The sequence below is a fragment of the Salmo salar genome, chromosome 23 (genome assembly GCF_965601325.2).
Source record: "Salmo salar chromosome 23, fSalSal1, whole genome shotgun sequence".
Taxonomy (NCBI): domain Eukaryota; kingdom Metazoa; phylum Chordata; class Actinopteri; order Salmoniformes; family Salmonidae; genus Salmo; species Salmo salar.
In genome coordinates this window covers 10,790,666-10,810,006 of record NC_138313.1, presented here as the reverse complement: position 1 = coordinate 10,810,006, position 19,341 = coordinate 10,790,666, and the positions used below count along the sequence as shown (strand labels likewise).

Genomic DNA, 19,341 nt, shown 5'->3' with positions numbered 1-19,341 from the left:
AAAGATACAGTATAATACCGCTAAATTTGCCTACTATACTGTAAGAAAGTAAATGCTACTGTAATCGTAATATTGATATTTTACTTTAATACATGGGATTGGTGCAAGCAGGTTGGCTGCTAGGTATTTGTATATTACCGCATATTTATGAATATTGGGTGTTTTATATCAATTGTACTGCTACAGGCCTAAACAAAGGCTTCCAAACTGGCTGTGATTACGAGGCAAAAAAACATGTCAAATGGACCTTGCAAAATACTCAACCAGTAAAGATTTAAGACTTGCTGCCACACTGATCTGTCCCTTATACACATTAAATGGATAGCTATATTTGTTTCACCCGTTAGTGAGAACGCTGTACCAATTTAACTGATATGTGATAGTAGTGCCTTAACAGGTTAAAAGGCACACCTCCAAAATATGTTAAACCTGTTGAGGACAGACGTTCTGCTAGCAGAACGCCTCGCCAAATATCCAAATGGTAGAGCGTGGCGCGAAATACAAAAACCTTAAAAATGCTATAACTTCAATTTCTCAAACATATGACTATTTTACACCATTTGAAAGATAAGACTCTCGTTAATCCAACCACATTGTCCGATTTCAAAAAGACTTTACAGCGAAAGCAAAACATTAGATTATGTCAGGAGAGTACCCAGCCAAAAATAGTCACACAGCCATTTTCAAAGCAAGCATATATGTCACAAAAACCCAAACCACAGCTAAATGCAGCACTAACCTTTGATGATCTTCATCAGATGACACTCCTAGGACATTATGTTATACAATACATGTATGTTTTGTTCAATCAAGTTCATATTTATATCAAAAAACAGCTTTTTACATTAGCATGTGATGTTCAGAACTAGCATACCCACTGAAAACTTCCGGTGAATTTACTAAATTACTCACCATAAACGTTGACAAAATACATAACAATTATTTTAAGAATTATAGATACAGAACTCCTTTATGCAATCGCTGTCAGATTTTAAAATAGCTTTTCGGCGAAAGCACATTTTGCAATATTCTGAGTACATAGCTCAGCCATCACAGCTAGCTATTCAGACACCCGCCAACGTCGGGGCTCACTAAACTCAGAATTACTATTAGAAAAATTGGATTACCTTTGCTGTTCTTTGTCAGAATGCACTCCCAGGACTTCTACTTCAACAACAAATGTTGTTTTGGTTCCAAATAATCCATAGTTATATCCAAATACCTCCATTTTGTTCATGCGTTCAGGTCACTATCCAAAGTGTAACGCGTGAGCTCATTTCGTGACAAAGAATTTCAAAATATTCCATTACCGTACTTAGAAGCATGTCAAACGCTGTTTAAAATAAATTTTGATGCTATTTTTCTCGTAAAATAGCGATAATATTCCAACCGAACAACGTTGTATTCATTCAAAGAGAGAAAGAAAAAAATGGCGAGGTCTCGTGAACGCGCATCTCCAGTCTCACTGTCCCCAGGCAGACCACTTACAAACTCTGCTCCTGTTCTCTTCCCAGAGACAGGAGACGCGTCATTCCACTTTCTGAAGGCTTTAGAGAGCCTTAGAGAGTGTCACGTAACAGCACAGATACTGTAATTTCGATAGAGATGCAACAGAAGGACAACAAATTGTCAGACAGGCCACTTCCTGCATGGAATCTTCTCAGGTTTTTGCCTGCCATATGAGTTCTGTTATACTCACAGACACCATTCAAACAGTTTTAGAAACTTTAGAGTGTTTTCTATCCAAATCTACTAATTATATGCATATTCTAGTTTCTGGGCAAGAGTAGTAACCAGATTAAATCGGATACGTTTTTTATCCGGCCGTGAAAATACTGCCCCCTATCCACAACAGGTTTTAACAAGCAAATTACAGTAATTGTTTTGCTGAAAATGTACAGCAATTTGATACAGTGTGGGAGAGAGGGTGATCTGGGTCTAATCTAGTGGGACATACAGTATGTCAATGTAATTTAAGACTGACTCAGTCATTCATCTGGTTTATCTTGATCTTTCTCTTCACCATCTGATATGCCATACTGCTAAATCGGACCATCAAATCACACCTATCTCAAGAATGTGTGCACTCACACAAATAGGCTACACCCACAAATGTACAGTATTTGTGTAAAAACACACACACAGCTGCTGGCCAGATGACTTCATGCCACTAGCTATAGCTACATATAGCTACAACACCCACTGCCCAACATTTTATGGGTGAGCTGTTTAGGCAGTTTAGTGCCTATTCCTCAACAGGGTTGTATTCATTAGAGCACACCATAGCAAAATGTTTTGCAATGGAAAGTGATAACAAGCCTTTCTTAATGGACAAGTTTAGGTAGTCACATACTTAAAGGTCCAGTCCACTAACAGGCAGAGAGCCAGTTGGCACTAGAGAGACCTTTGGAGCTCTAATCTGCAGTCAAACAGTGCCTCTAGAGAGCTGTGTGTGTGTGTGTGTGTGTGTGTGTGTGTGTGTGTGTGTGTGTGTGTGTGTGTGTGTGTGTGTGTGTCAGGAGTCAGGACAGACCTAGTTATTAATACGATTGATAACTGGGCTAACTGGGGCTTAGTTTCCCAACATCGGCCTTTAACATTTACAGTATGTTGGACACACGTCATAATCCTCCAATACTGGGAAAGTCTCTTGGGATTATTAGGGGTCAACACAGGGTTTCCCAAGCTCGGTCCTCGGGACCCCAATGGGTGGACGGTTTGGTTTTTGCCCTGGCACTACACAGCTGATTGAAATAATCAACTAATCATCAAGCTTTGATCATTTGAATCAGCTGTGTAGTGCTAGGGCAAAATCCAAAACGTGCACCCCTTGGGATCCCGAGGACCGAGTTTGGGAAACGTGGGTTAACATCTCTCCTATCCTCTGCCATTCCCATTTGTCTCGGTTTGTAGGAGGCCTCTTTTTGGCTGATGTAGTAGAAAATCTAATGTTAAAACTGTACTGATGACTCAAAAAATATAATGTGCAATGTTCATATTAAGTAATTGCACTGGCACTTGAGGACGGGTGAATACCATGGAAAGTACAGACAAATTAGAAAATGTTAAAGTGTATAATTCAACCCCACACGGTCACAGTTTTGCCCACCAAAAATCTGTACCTTTGAGGTTTTACAACTGTACAACAGAGACATACATTTAGGAACCCAAGAAAACTCTGACTCTCTGTCAGATTACATGACTAAGCAAGGAACAGAAATGACTTCATGCACATCTGTTCAACAGACTAATAACAGGTAAATTACAGCAGATCGCTACAGTACACAAACGATCCCCATGAAATCCTGACTCGTTACATGACAGACTAAGGAACAAACTGACTTCATGCACACATCCCTCTGGGCAAACACTGGTTGAATCAACGTTATTTCCACGTAATTTCAAAGAATTACATTGAACCAATGTGGAATAGACGTCGAATTGACGTCTATGCCCAGTGGGACGTGAGTTCCCCTCCTTCCCCATCCCTTCTTTCCCTCTTCACACTCATCCTCTCTGAATCCCAATTGCATACTCCCTGTGTCCTCTCTCCTCGTCAAAACCATTGGAGGGGACCTCTGACTTTCTCATCCAATGGGTTTTGAGATGGAGGCAAGGAGAGAGGACACGAGTATGCACTTGAGATTTTTTCTCTGTCAACACTCACCTTGGTGTTCTCCCTGGTCCTTGTCCTGGGCTGATGACATCACCAAGCAGCTGCAGACAGCACAATGGTGGGTTCCCTCCTGTTAAAGTAATTTATGAGGGAAAAAGAACAGAAAAAGGAAGGCACAAATAAGATGGGAAAAACACAGACTCAGATTTTCCAGCTGAGGTGAGCATAACCATTTGGCAGTAGAGGTGGAGGGAGTCCGACTAAAGATAAAATGTCTGACTAGGAGAGAAAGGACTCTGTTAACACACTTTACAACCTTGGCCTCTTAGAAATGGTACTATTACAAATTGTACTATTGTCTCAAAGGGTTCGCATAGATCACAATTCCTGCTCTTGAAGCAATTAGAGGACAAAAGAGAACTTCCAAAAATATATTCTAAAACTATTTTATCACTTTTAACATTAATTCATCGCAATAGTCAGATGTTTCCGTTTTTAGTCAACGTTATTGTGTCAACACAGAACACAGTCAATCTGAGTTTGTCACACAGTATGTTAATGCATGTTCACCCTCTGGTGGTGAGAAGAGGACTCACACTTAAATGGTTGAGAAAACAACTGGTGTTATCATAAGAAAAAAATACTCCTAATATATACTGTACAGATCGTAATACAACAAAAAAAATATTATCAGTGTTGATAGATTATCAAGTTTATTGACATTTGGAGGATCTGCACACTGTTCTTCATCTCAGCGTACGTGCCAAGTCAAAGGGCTCTTTGCCAAGACTCTCATGCCTTCTCATACAGCTGCAACTGTATATGCATTTGTAAATCTAGGCCTTTCTTCAGTGGGGCTCTGGGATGGAACAACTGTTGAGCATCTGAGTGTATGGTTGTTTGTGGAGGAAAGGGGTTGAGTGTATCAGTGTTTGTGTGTGTGTGTGTGTGTGTGTGTGTGTGTGTGTGTGTGTGTGTGTGTGTGTATCCCACAACTGTTGCTAGGGAGTAAAGATGTTAAGGACAATATAGGATGAAACAACAATTGTTCGCTAAAATAATAATTGCTTGCCAAAATGTAATTTTTGGAACGGCAATACTGGTAAGTGGTAACAATCCTTTGCATAAACTACCTACGTTATTACAAATATGAATTGTTAAATGAGGGTGATGGAAATGCTTTTGGCGGCTGATCTGCTTCTATTCTGTGGGTGGCACTAGCTGTGTGCTCTTTTCAACGGATGGGTCGTGTGCTCTCGGGGGCCATGGGATCTGGGGTGGTCGGGGGTAGTCTGCTGGTCACTGGGATGACAACCCAACTCGGGATGAGGAGGAGTTTTAGCTGGTGGAATAGTGGGGACCAATTAGAGGTTTACTTAGTAGCAATGCAAATATCATGGTATAGCTATATGGACACCCAATCACTATGGTACTTTTTAATGATGTGTTTACAAACATACACTACCGTTCAAAAGTTTTGGGGTCACTTAGAAATGTCCTTGTTTTTGAAAGAAAAGCACATTTTTTGTACATTAAAACATCAAATGTATCAGAAATACAGTGTAGACATTGTTAATGTTGTAAATGACTATTGTAGCTGGAAACAGCAGATTTTTTTTAATGGAATATCTACATAGGCGTACAGAGGCCCATTATCAGCAACCATCACTCCTATGTTCCAATGGCACGTTGTGTTAGCTAATTGATCATTAGAAAACCCTTCTGCAATTATGTTAGCACAGCTGAAAGCTGTTGTTCTGATTAAAGAAGCAATAAATCTGGCATTCTTTAGACTAGTTGAGTATCTGTAGCATCAGCATTTGTGGGTTCAATTACAGGCTCAAAATGGCCAGAGGCACCAGGCTTTCTGCGGCCTGATGCCTGGTAGGGCAGGCCTATCTATGCCCATCCCTATGACATGATTTTCATATATCACAGAAGAAAAGAGGAGATGGTATTTCAAAATTGCAACAATCTATAAGGGAAATTGTGTCTTGAGTCCTGAATGCTTCAGTCGATAATATCACCAAGTTAATGTGTGATAATAATGTAAAGCAAATCAATCTTTCCTTGTAGACTAGATATTGAAAAGGACATGGACTCCAGACAGTCTCACTACAATAACGGACTGAAGCTGCTCACAGAGACCCTGAAGTCAGAGAAAACATATCAGAAAGGTATGCATATACTGTACACTGAACAAAAATATAAACACAACATGTAAAGTGTTGGCCCCATGTTTCATGAGCTGAAATAAAAAATCCCAGACATTTCCCATATGCACATAAAAGCTTATTTCTCTCAAATGTTGTGCACAAATTTGTTTACATCCCTGTTAGTGAGCATTTCTCCATTGCCAAGATAATCCATCCACCTGACAGGTGTGGCATATAAAGAAGCTGACTGAAAAAGATGATCATTACACAGGTGCACCTTGTGCTGGGGACAATAAAAGGCCACTCTAAAATGTGTAGTTGTCACAACACAATGCCACAGACGTCTCAAGTTTTAAGGGAGTGTGCAATTGGCATGCTGACTGCAGGAATGTCCACCAGAGCTGTTGCCAGCGAATTGAATGTTAATTTCTCTACCATAAGCCCCCTCCAACATAGTTTTAGAGAATTTTGCAGTATGTCCAAATGGCCTCGCAAAAGCAGACCACTTGTATGGCGTCATGTGGGCCATGAGTGGTTTGCTGACGTGAACAGGGTGCCCCATGGTGGCGGTGGGGTTATGGTATGGGCAGGAATAAGCGACGGACAACAAACACAATTGCATTTTATCTACGGAAATTTGAATGCACAGAAATACCGTGACGAGATCCTGAGGCCTATTGTGCGTGCGGCCCGAAATTGTTGCATGTTGCGTTTATATTTTTTGTTCAGTATAGGAAAACATTTATAAATTATTATTGCTCTCTCGTTCACTCTTTAGCTGAACCCACAAGATGAGTGGTCTAAATGTATTGATTCATCATTCAGTATCTTCCTACCTGCCCCCCTTTCTCCCACAGCCCTAGCCTTGAGTGGTTACCGAGCACTAGAACAAGCAGTAAAGCCACAGCAGTAAAGCCTTACGACACATTTGTATAATGCTTAGCTGAAATAAGTGCTAATTTATCTGCCTGCTTCCTGAACAAATATAAAAGGGCTATAGACTTGGCGCCAGCTCCTGAGAGGGGTTATATTCTATTCATATCTCTTCCCTTGTGTGGGGTTGAAAACCTTTCATAATCTACGAGACGGCACTAGAGGTTTTCAGGCACCTGCCAGGTTTTACAAGAGAGCATACCCGGTCATTATAGAAGTTAGTGTAAAAGAGAATGTAATATTGACTGTGACTGCAGGCCATAAAACTAGCCACAGACAATGTGTTCATCCTGAACAGGCTGGCCAAGGTTTTCTATCTGCTGAGGAAACACAAGATGTCCACAGGGATCTGAAACATGGCTCTCAACTTGCTGCCTGACCCTGAACTCAACTGGCAGGTCTACTGAACCCGCACCAAGGTACAGTAGGCCTACTGCAGTAGCCCTAACACGTCTAGGCACAATGTTCAACTTAGTTTAACACACTTGACACTATTGTTATTCCAAAGCAATGCCACTTCACTAATGTCAATGTCACTAAACCAAATAGTTAATCTAAACCAAGAGAACATGACACTCTCAGGGAGAGATGCATGACAATCATAGAATACACACAAAATGTACATAAAAGGACATGTGTATACTCTCAGATCAACATGATGGCATATGTGAGGGACCTGGAGAGGGCTAAACAGGGTCAGGGAGGGCTCCCTGATAGACATAACCTGACTGAGCCCAAGGCTGACTTGGAGAAGGTGCTCAGTGTTCACCCGTCTACACACACACCTGGAGATGGGACAGGCGAGCGGGGATTGTTCTGCCGGCTTTCTGCTGTTCGACAACGCACTGCAAGCACTATGACAGCTGTCACATCAGGTGTGTAGAAATAAGGTGTGTGTGTGTGGGTGGAAAAACAGAATATCTAGTGAAACAATGTCTCATTGTGTTTCTGTTTGTGATAGGCAAACATGAATGCAGGTGTTACTGCAGGTGTATCACCACACAAGTATAACAAATCTGGGTGTATCTTACCAGGCGTATTACTACATGGGTGTGGATGCCCTCCAGAAGAGCCGAATGGTGGATGAGGTGGCGTTGAACAGAGACCTGGTGTCTCTGTCAGGCCCTGTAGTGTGACCTGGGGGACAGCCTCCCAAACCTCCACCAGGGGCGCTGTCTCCTGCTGAAGGACGATGAGCAGAATGCAGCTGACTGCTTAAAGAGGGCACTAGAGCTGGAGCGGCCTGGGAGCAGGGACACCACGGTTTTACGGTGCCTTCTGAAGTCCCTGCTGGGACAGTTCACCCAGAGCGGCCCCAACCCTGGACAAGCCATCACTCGGCTGTTGGTGTGGGTACAGAGGGCCCAGGAGAGGTACGCAGAGGATGAAGTGCAGGCCGAGCTGAAGAGCCTGTGCAGGGCATACACTGCGGAGGTGAAAGAGCTCTCCAGGGCTCTGATCAGCAGGGGCAGACTGGAGCTGGTCAGGAGCCTGTTGTGGACAGTGCAGCCCAACCGGACAGCCAGGAAGAGACCTCTGGCTAAGTCTAGCCTATGTCCTTGGGAAGTGGGAGTTATGTCGATGGAGAACCAAAGATCAAGCGCTGATTGGAACTGACAGGTTCCTTTTCTAAAGTGTTCCCAGTCTTGCAAGAAGAGAAAGCCATTTTACCATTTCCTTGTTCCAATGAAGATTTTGGCTTGTGTCAAAAGACTTTGCACTAAACATGCCATGTTCATATTCTTTTGGAAACCCTGTTTCTGTCTATGTCTTTCTTGAATCAACCCACAAACTGAATGTGCCTCAGTCATTCAAGGAGTTTATATAAGAGACAAACTGCTGATTACATCTGATTCATTCAGTAAGCAATGAGGACACACTTAATACTTTAGTGATGAACCATACCTTCCCGACAATGGTGATAATCACACAGCTAATTTTGACTCGACGATAATGCTGGGCAACTCAATGGTTTATTGATTTAATCTGGCCCAGGGGATTTTACAGACCTATAAATAAATCTTCCCATGACAATTAAACTCGATTATTACTCCTCCCCCTCTGTGTAACCATGTGAACAGGAAAAAACAATAACAGTATTTTCACAAGGACAGACAGTTTATTGGGTAGTACTGCTTTGGGGCTATGCAGTACTGTTACACACAGGCAGCTGGAGAATAATCTTAACTTCCTACCAAGAGAGAAAAGCTGGTTTAGTCAGATTGAAGTTTGATAAGCGCACGTGCAACTACATGTTGTTGTGACAGTGAGAAGAAAATGACAGCCAGAAACTTTGATGTACATTTCGTTAAGGCGTTTTAGTTACAGTGACAATATTACAACAGATTGTATGACAGGTTACACCCACTCTAAAATACAATTTGATCTCTAGATGGAGTATGCACAGCTTATGAGTATGCACAGCTTATGAGCACCGCAGCATTCTCAATCCCTGAGCATGGGGATGCTGCTTGCAACATTGTCTCTTCTATGCAATTTAACTCAATTTGTGTATTCACTGGTGAAAGAGAGAGTTCATTGTTCATTAGATTGACAGGTCTAGGTTGACTGATTAAGAGAATGTGTTAAAAGTTGTGTTTTCCTTTCTGATAAGAACTTCTCGCAGAACGGTGACCCCTTTGCCAGAATGACAAAGCTAGGAGTTCCTGCCTTTATAAAACACCTGTCGAATAAGCAGGGAAGAGCCATGAGAAAACAGTCAGCAAGTCGCAGTATACAAGTGAGTTCAAACAACTTTGTGAGAAAAAATACATTCTGTACCTTTTATGCTGAAGGATTTTAATGAGAGGCGTCTCGGGGTTAACTTGATGTAATGACTCTTTCTCATGGTCTTCAAAGAACAGCTAAGGAATAGAGGGTTCAGAATGGCAAAATAGTTGGAACCAACTAAGGAAAACTATTTCAGAGACTGTATAACCCAAAAACTGTTGAATGAAACCAACAAATCAAAGTAAAATATACTAACCTGAAGGTTTTGGGGAGAGTACTTCCTGTTAATGTCCCAGGGTGGGAGTTCCTCTCCAAACATGAGAGTCAGGTGATCTAGGAAGCTGAAAAGCAAATGTCATGATCATCATTATGCTACGTTACGTATTATTTTGAGCTATTTGTTACTTAGCAATGTAATGTTGGTCTACTTTAGACACTACTTGTAGTCATATTTGGGCTGAGTTGGGGTTGGTATTGTAGAGTATTGGATGATTTATAGAACCAACAAACCTACATGTAATGTCTGCTTTTATGTAGATCTTTCCAACCCCACATTCTGTTTAGAGAGCGCGAGCGAAGTGGGGATCATACCTGGAGGACTCGCTGAAGGCTGAGATGAAGTCTGTTTGTTGGTATTCGGGGTACAGGAAGAGAACTGGCCAGTGCATGATTCCCTGTTCGTCCAGGAACACCTTCACACCTGTGGCCTCCGTAGAACACAGACCATCCAGTTCCAGCCCTGCCATGGCTCTACAGGAGCCTCCATCATCCTCACTGTCAGACCTGCGCTTAGGACGCTGATGAGGCATTAGTAACTGGATGCCACGCTCCTGTAAAGCAAAATAAGGCAAGTTAAATGATGAGCAGCTGTTTCCTCGTCAACTTATACAGGAATCATGAGATATGATTCACGTCTTGTGATTTTTACATTCTACCATCCAACTCACCTTGATGGCAGCCAGTAGGGCCTCTCTCTCACTGTGCTCCTTCTTCTCTTTGACCTTTGCCTTCCTTGCATCTCTCTCTGCCGCTCTCTTAAACCACAAATACAACAATTTCAGCATAGGTTTATATAAAATATGCACTCCATTTACAAAGATCCACCAAACTGCTTTATCCACCTATAATCCTTTCAGACTGTGGTGACAAAAGAAAAGTACAAATGAAGGTCATTAAGCCACTGGATCATAGCCTCTTGTCATGCCTTATGTCTGTCTGCTGTAGCTCTCAGCTCCAGTAGCTTCTTGTCTGTCGGCTGCAGCTTGAGTCCCTCTTCACACCACTGCAGGGCGTCGGCGTATTTTTTCAGCTCCGTGCAACACGTGGCACCTGGGAACAGTCAAGACAGGACATGGAGGATGAAAGAGGAAGAGTAATGAACGCAGAACTGCAAACTAAACTTAAATTACACATCGGGGTTGGGGGTCGATCCACATTTCAATTCCAGTCAATTCAGACACTAAACCAAATTCCAATTTGTCCTTATTGAAAAGCATTGAAGAGAATTGGAATTTCACTGTACTTCCTAAATTGACTGGAATTTAAATGTAATTGACCCCAACCCTGACACACACCTGCCTCATAATAAATTTGTGGTGTCTAGATGCGTCTTCCAGTAGAACAGTAAAATGTGATGTTTATTCTATAGACAAACCTCTGATTAATGCTTTGAGGTGGTCTGGTTTAAACTTCTTTGCAGCGGCAGCATCATTCAGTGCAGAACGCATGTTACCTGAAAGGCAAGAGTATGCGAGTAAAGGATTGCAACAAACATCCCAGAACAAGCTTTGGAAGACTCAGAGACTACAAGACCAGTGGCTCCCACCCAGGGGTACTAGGACCCCTGGAGGTACTTGTCCTATCCACAGGGGGTACTTGAGAAGAGTCACGTGACCATAGGCCTGCTGGTAAAATGCACATGTACTTCAGGGGTACTCTGGGCTGAGCAAAACTCAGTTGGTGGTACAGTAACTGAAAAGGGTTGAGAACCACTGTACTAGACCAATATCATGAGATCTAACGATGGAAAGATTCTAAGAACAGTACCCAGGTGGAAGTGTGCTGCCGCCCGGTTAGTGTGCAGGATGGCATTAACATTATAGTCACTGCAGTTCTTCTTCAGTCCAGCCGTATAGGACACTATAGCCTTCTTGTAGTTCTTCTCTTTGAAGTAGTCGTTCCCCTCATCTTTCAAGCTCTCGGCTTGCTCTGAGAAAAAAATAACAACATTCCCCTTGATTCTAAGGTCTGGAGTGCTGGTCCTACATCAGCACTGGGTAGAAAGTACAGTAATGGCTGTCATACCTTCTAGTGGTCTGTCATCGTCATGTATAATGGACTGAATAGCAGCCAGCTCCGGGTGTTTCATGGGGTCGATCTCCTCAGGGGCTGTCTTCATGAACATGGGCACCTTATCAAACTCCTGCAGTGCAGTGGAATAAATGATGTAATTTAATTAGAAATAGAAATAGATTGGAGCCTGTGGCCCCTGAAACCCAAAGGGACAGTGCTGGGCATAGCAGTGTGCACTCAACTCAGTTGAGTAACGTTAACGTTACACACAGATATGGGCATTGCTGGCCTTTTCGTAACTAATAACCAACTAGCTAGTTATATAGCCAATACATGAGACTTGACAGTATCACAAATTGTAGAGAAAACTGTTTTAACTTCAGTATAAAAAAAGGATTTGGCTATTTAAAAACATCTTTGGTAGTATTCTAGCTAGCTAACATTTCTTGTGGTTAGCTTCCATCCACAGATACAGTTGAAAGTTTACTTACACTTAGGTTGGAGTCATTAAAACTCGTTTTTCAACCACTCCACATATTTCTTGTTAACAAACTATAGTTTTGGCAAGTCAGGAAGGACATCTACTTTGTGCATGACACAAGTAATTTTTCCAACAATTGTTTACAGACAGATTATTTCACTTATTTACTGTATCACAATTCCAGTGGGTCAGAAGTTTACATACACTAAGTTGACTGTGCCTTTAAACAGCTTGGAAAATTCCTGAAAATTATGTCATGGCTTTAGAAACTTCTGATAGGCTAATTGACATCATTTGAGTCAGTTGGAGGTGTACCTGTGGATGTATTTCAAGACCTAAATTCAAACTCTCCTCTTTACTTGACATCATGGGAAAATCAAAAGAAATCAGCCAAGACCTCAGAAGAAAATGGTAGACCACAAGTCTGGTTCATCCTTGGGAGCAATTTCCAAACGCCTGAAGGTACCACGTTCATCTGTACAAACAATAGTACGCAAGTATAAACACCACGGGACCACGCAGCCGTCATACCGCTCAGGAAGGAGATGTGTTTTGTCTCCTAGAAATGAACGTACTTAGGTGCGAAATGTGTAAATCAATCCCAGAACAACAGCAAAGGACCTTGTGAAGATGCTGGGGGAAACAGGTACAAAAGTATCTATATCCACAGTAAAACGAGTCCTATGTCAACATAACCTGAAAGGCCGCTCAGCAAGGAAGAAGCCACTGCTCCAAAACTGCCATAAAAAAAGACTACCATTTGCAACTGCACATGGGAACAAATATTGTACTTTTTGGAGAAGAGTCCTCTGGTCTGATGAAACAAAAATAGAACTGTTTGGCAATAATGACCATCCTTATGTTTGGAGGAAAAAGGGGGAGGCTTGCAAGCCGAAGAACACCATCCCAACCGTGAAGCACGAGGGTTGCAGCATCATGTTGTGGGGGTGCTTTGCTGCAGGAGGGACTGGTGCACTTCACAAATTAGATGACATCATGTGGATGGAAAATTATGTGGATATATTGAAGCAACATCTCAAGGCATCAAGAAGTTAAAGCTTGGACGCAAATGGGTCTTCCAAATGGACAATGACCCCAAGCATACTTCCAAAGTTGTGGCAAAATGGCTTAAGGACAACAAAGTCAAGGTATTTGAGTGGCAATCACAAAGCCCTGACCTCAATCCTAGAGACAACTTGTGGGCAGAACTGAAAAGGTGTGTACGAGCAAGGAGGCCTACAAACCTGACTCAGATACACCAGCTCTGTCAGGAGGAATGGGCCAAAATTCACCTAACTTATTGTGGAAGGCTACCCAAAACGTTTGACCCAAGTTAAACAATTTAAAGGCAATGCTACCAAATACTAATTGAGTATGTAAACTTCTGACCCACTGGGAATGTGATGAAAGAAATACATCACTTATTATTATTCTGAAATTTCACATTCTTAAAATAAAAGTGGTGATCCTAACTGACCTAAGAAGCTAAGACAGGGAATTTTTACTGGGATTAAATGTCAGGAATTGTGAAAAACTGAGTTTAAAAGTATTTGGCTAAGATGTATGTAAACTTCCGACTTCAACTGTCGCTTGCTAGCTAACGTTAATCAGTTAGCCATATATATAGCTAACTAGCTATCAACTACAAATGACACTGACAGTAATAGCAGTCTGTCTTTTGTGTAGAGATGTAGTTAACGTTACGTCTTACCTCTTCCCAGTTCTTTTCAGAAAAGGCATTGCTATATTTCTCTTTTTTGAATTTCTCCATAAAGTCATCCATGCCATCGTCGCTATCATCGCCCGGTTGAGCTAGTGAAGCCATATTCACTCCAAAATAAAGTGGATGTGTTTAGATTAAACTAGTTGTTGAATTACAGTTTATTCGTATTGACTACTGAAGCGACACGTATGAAAATATGCAGAACAAAATCACACAAGTTGTTGTACACGTGAATGTTGCGGTGCCACATCAAAATGCGTCCGTAGAGGGAACAGAAATTTGATTGAGATTGTTCCGTAGCAACGTGTGTATCTGACTCGAGTGGAGAGATCAATGCACTAACTATATTTTTTCACGACAGACAAACACGTATGGCTACTGAACCATATATTTATCGTCTCCTATTACAACCTACCCAACCACCTGCATGTCCATCTCAGTGTAATAATAGATTTCATTTCAGTCCATATCAGACAAAGATTGGTGTTAGTAGGTATAGGCCTGTTGAACACTAGCCTCTTTGCTACTTGTCATCATCCCACCCAACCACAAGAATGCCCATTTCAGAGCGCAATAGAGTTCCACGTAGTTCAATAGTTTAGTCAAATCAAACTTTAATTTTCCACATGCGCCGAATACAACAAGTATAGACTTAACTGTGAAATGCTTACTTACAAGTCCGTAACCAATAGTGCAGTTCAAGAACAAAATATTTACCAAGTAGGCTAAAATAAAAAGTAACAAGAATAACGAGGCTATATACTGGGGGGGGGGGTCAATGTAAATTGTCCAGTGGCGATTTTTATTAATTGTTCAGCAGTCTTGTGGCTTGGGGGGTAGAAGCTATTGAGGAGCCCTTTGGTTCTCGACTTGGCGCTCCAGTACCGCTTTCTGTGCGGTAGCAGAGAAAACAGTCTATAACTTGGGTGACTGGATTCTGACAATTTTATGGGCTTTCCTCTGACACCGCCTATTATATAGGTCCTGGATGGCAGGAACCTTGGCCCCAGTGATGTACTGGGCCGATCGCACTACCCTCTGTAGCGCCTTACGGTCAGATGCCGAGCAGTTGCCATACTAGGCAGTGATGCAACCAGTCAGGATGCTCTCCATTGTGCAGCTGTACAACCTTTTGAGGATCTGGGGACCCATGCCAAATCTTTTCAGTCTCCTGATGGGGAATAGGTTGTGTCATGCCCTCAGTAGTCCAGTTCCATGTCAAGATCAGTCCAACTCAGACTGTCTCCACACATCTGAGTAGGTCTACCAGCCCATCCCTACTGAGGAACGTTGTCTCACCAGTCTGCTGACAGATCACCTCAAACCTGGGCGTCTCCTCGGCAGCCTTCTGCCCCACTACCACCACGTACGGGTATCCAAGCCGACTGGCATCCTTCAGCCTCTTACCAATGGTCATCTGTGTCCGGTCATCCAGAACCACCTCACCTCTTAGACTAGGCAGAGCCTCCCCCAGAGTGAGGGCCAGCTCTTCAGCTAAACCAGTCACCTCATCCACCTTACTGCCCCTTTTAGGGGGCAGAACACAGACCTGGTAAGGGGCAAGCAGCCCAGGCCAGCGGATAGCCTCCTCCGTGGACATCACCTCAATGGCAGCAGCGAGGATCCGGGTCACACCCAGCCCGAAGCAGCCCATCTCAGTGACAGCAGGCTTGTTCTGGGTGTTGTTGAAGGTGGCGTTGAATATGTGGGAGTACTTGGTGCCTAGGTAGAACGTATGGCCTACCTCTATGCCCTTAGACTCCACCAGCGTTCCCTCCTGGCACTGTGGGCAGTCTGTCCGGCCAGGTTCCATGGTCTCCACATTGGCAGAGAAGGAGCAGCTACCACAGACCAGTAGTCTGTCCTCTCCGATGTCCGAGGGGAGCTGGAACTCATGGGAGAGTTTACCTCCGATGTTCCCTGTATCAGCGTGGACCTGGACAATGCACAGGCCTAACCGAGAGAAAAGTCGGGTGTAAGCCTGACACACAGATTCATATGTGTGGTATGCAGCTTCTTCGCTCATGTCAAATGTGTACATGTCCTTCATGTAGAACTCCCGCCCGCGTAGAAGCCCAAACCGAGGCTTCGGCTCATCACGGAACTTGCGGGTGATCTGCATATACAAATGAAACACACATCAGTTTATTACCATTATAATATCAACCCAAGGGTATGAAAAGATGAAAGAAGCCACACTCTGAATAAACGAATTAATGAAGCGCCATACTGTATCCTATACCTGGTAGAGTAACAGAGGCAGCTGTCTGTAGGACAGGGTTCCCTGAGAGGCCAGCAGCTCTGTCACAGCCTCCTCATGGGTGGGGCCCAGGCAGTATTCCGCCCCGTGGCGGTCCCTCAGGCGGAACAGCTCTTTCCCCATCAGGTCCCAGCGCTCACTGCGTCTCCACAGCTCTGCCGAACACAGGCTGGGCATGTCCAGCTTCTGCCCACCGATCCCCTGCATCTCCTGGTCGATCAGCCTCACCAGCTTCTCCATGGAGCGCACGGTGGCCGGGAGGTAGTAGTAGCAGCCAGGGTTGGAGGGGTGGATGAGACCTGCCTGCTGCATCAGTCTCTGGCTCTTGCAGGTCATATCCCCCTGAGCACGCTTCTCCTGGCCCACATCACGCAGGTTGGAGGGCTGGAAGAGACGGGAGACGAGGGGAAGGTGTGTGCTAAGTCGGGAGATGGAGTCAGTGGGGGTTGGCTTTGGGGCATGTCCAGCAGCACAGCTCAAATTGCTTTTCCAGGGAGTGCTCATGGCTCTGGGTAGGCAGGGCAATACTCTCTGCCAAAGGTGATGTGTCAGCACTTCCATTGTAGCAGACTGGTGTCAATATCCTTGAATTAAGAAAAATAATACATATAATTAATACATATAATTGCTTGACGGGTGGGTATAATTTGTGGAACGTTCCAACAGGAATACTTTCCAAAAACTTCGTAAATGACAAGGTTGCCGACAAACAACGCATACAAAGTTGTATAGCGGCCGAATAAGACACCGGGTAGGGAGTGGGCTATTTCATTAAGTTTTCACTCACCATGTTTATTCCGAAAAATGTCTCTGGTAGCATATGGACAAACATTAATAATAAGCTACGTGGTGAGTTGATGCCTATTCGGCAGCTAGTTAGCTAGGTGACTTGATCATGTTACTTTGTATGCATTGTTTGTTAGCAACCTTGTACTTTACGAAGTTTTTCGAACAGATTCCTGTTGGAACGTTCCACAAATTATACCCACCCAGTTACATCATGACACTTCTTTTGTTGGGCAATGCAATACCATAACAACATTACATCCTCCAATGGTAAAATATTTAACCATTGCCAGTACCAGGTTGCTAGCTAGATGCGTTCAAATAAAAGGGGAAACCCACAAACCAGTATCTTTGATTCAACCTTAACGTTAGGCAGGCAGGTGTAACGTTAGCTGTCTGTAAAGCTAGTTAACAGGCAAGTTAGCTAGCTAAGCTCTCTAAAGCAATCCGGGAGCAAGTAAGAGAGCAACTCACCTTGTGTAAGAAAGTGAAACGATGAGCTAGTATTTTGATTCAATGCTATGCTTCCACTTAAGAGCAATGTAGATCTCCCTGGATTACTATTCCCAGTGTACTGCCACCTACTGTGCTGGAGTAGCTATCGTTAGCTAAAAATGTGTTGTTGTTTTTTAATCCAAAATTATATTTTGAAAACTGATCAATTTAGAGAATGCATGATGTTATGTTATGGACAAGCACAGTCCAGAAAAGCAGACAACGGAGTCACAAAACGAGGTTATTCATCTCTTTCCTGACCAATCAGGATCTTATCCGTTTCAATGGATGTTAAAATGTAAAAGGTTATGGGAGGAGTATGTTTCTATGGTAATAGGAAATAAGAAACTGTGAAGCTAGCTTGCTTGCGGCTTTAAATGTGTTAACATAGCTAGCTAGCTTACTAACAAAGTAAACCAACACCGTATAAACACCACTATTTCGTCGGTACTTAAGACCACGTAAGACCACCAAAATGTCCACCACCACAGCAAAACTAAAGAAACCCACTCTGAAATAGTGATTGGTCGTTCGCGAACGAGTAGGCTCTAAGAGCCGGCTCTTGTAGGTGAACGTTGGGAGCCGGCTCACATATCAGAAGAGACGAATCTATTTATAAAAATATGAAAAAATTAAGATATGAATAATCATAATATTTAAATTAATAGAATTAACTAATTCAAATAACGAAAAAATAAATAAAATAATATAGGCCTGTTGGAATCGGGCTAAACTTTGAACATTGAGATATTAAAGACATGATAGGTCAGAAGCATAGAATATAAGGAGTGAATGAGACTGGGTTTTATGTCAGAAGGTAATGGTTTTCTGTGGAAAGACAGATGGCTTTGGAATGTTTTTTTTTTAGGCCAAATTGATATTGCAGTGGCTAAAATGATTGCCACCGATTTGCCACCGATTTCCCGCCGTTTTCGATCGTGGAGGACAGAGGTTTTAGAAATTATAGCAATAGACTAAATCCAATGTACACAATTCCAAGCATGAAAACCCTTTCAAAATCATTTATTCCACAACTGTACGAGAGCACACAGGTTTCAGTGCGGGAAGGAGTCTGAAAAACTACTGCAGTTTGCCTTACCACTGACTGCTGGACATCAAGGGTAATCACTTCTTTCATCCATGTCTTGCCCACACAACCAACCTGATGTAAGAGATGCTCTAAAGGTGATGAAGCCCACTGTGGACATAGTAAAAGCAGCTGTGGAATACTTCCACAGGAGCACAGTAGGTGCTGAAAAACTAAAGTCTACACAACGCCAAATGAGGATAACTGAGCTGAGGCCTAAACAAGACTGCACTACAAGGTGGAACTCAACATTTTATATGTTGAAGCGGTTTCTTGAGTCAAAGGATGCCGTCATCTCTACCCTGGCCATTGTCAATGTACCTGTTGATGCTCTGACCCAAGAGGAATGGGAGGAGGTGAGGAGGTGTGCAGAGTCCTGGAACCCTTTGAGCAGGTCACTGTGGAGATCAGTGGAGAGAGGTACAGTAAGCAGTTATTACTACATCATTATTTAATCCAGTATTATATAGGTATATGAGCAGTAGATGAGAATGTAGTATCAGTAGACAAAACATGAACCTGAACTAATAAGTTACTGTTCTCTCTTTTCAGCTATGTGACTGCCTCAAAAATGATACTCCTGTGTAAGTGTCTGCAGCGAATCACAGCCAGCCACCAGAGAGAAGCAAAGGTAACCACAAGACATGTGACAGAGGTGATGGACACCCTATGTTCATCAATGGACAGAAAGTTCCACAGAATGGAATATAATCACGTGCTATCAGAAACCGCTGCACTTGACCCCAGGTTTAAGAAGTTAGCCTTCAGTGATGCCCGAGCAT

At 42.9% G+C, this 19,341-nt stretch overlaps 2 protein-coding genes across 2 annotated transcripts; both read right to left on the bottom strand.

Moving 5' to 3' along the window:
- Positions 1–8,804: 8,804 nt before the first annotated feature.
- Positions 8,805–14,388, bottom strand: LOC106584040 (hsp70/Hsp90 co-chaperone CNS1 homolog). Its single transcript, XM_014168852.3, has 10 exons — positions 13,920–14,388; positions 11,740–11,857; positions 11,482–11,643; positions 11,090–11,167; positions 10,640–10,764; positions 10,383–10,469; positions 10,027–10,265; positions 9,692–9,776; positions 9,487–9,569; positions 8,805–9,388 (listed from the first exon to the last, which is right to left on the bottom strand). Exons 1-10 carry the CDS (start codon positions 14,031–14,033, stop codon positions 9,265–9,267), a joined length of 1,215 nt encoding a protein of 404 aa, XP_014024327.1. The 5' UTR covers positions 14,034–14,388; the 3' UTR covers positions 8,805–9,264.
- Positions 14,389–14,528: 140 nt separating this feature from the next.
- Positions 14,529–17,540, bottom strand: LOC106584039 (putative proline--tRNA ligase, mitochondrial). Its single transcript, XM_014168850.3, has 3 exons — positions 17,452–17,540; positions 16,174–16,775; positions 14,529–16,047 (listed from the first exon to the last, which is right to left on the bottom strand). The coding sequence occupies exons 2-3, from the start codon at positions 16,750–16,752 to the stop codon at positions 15,166–15,168; spliced, it is 1,461 nt and encodes a 486-aa protein (XP_014024325.1). The 5' UTR covers positions 16,753–16,775; positions 17,452–17,540; the 3' UTR covers positions 14,529–15,165.
- Between the last annotated feature and the right edge of the window lie 1,801 nt (positions 17,541–19,341).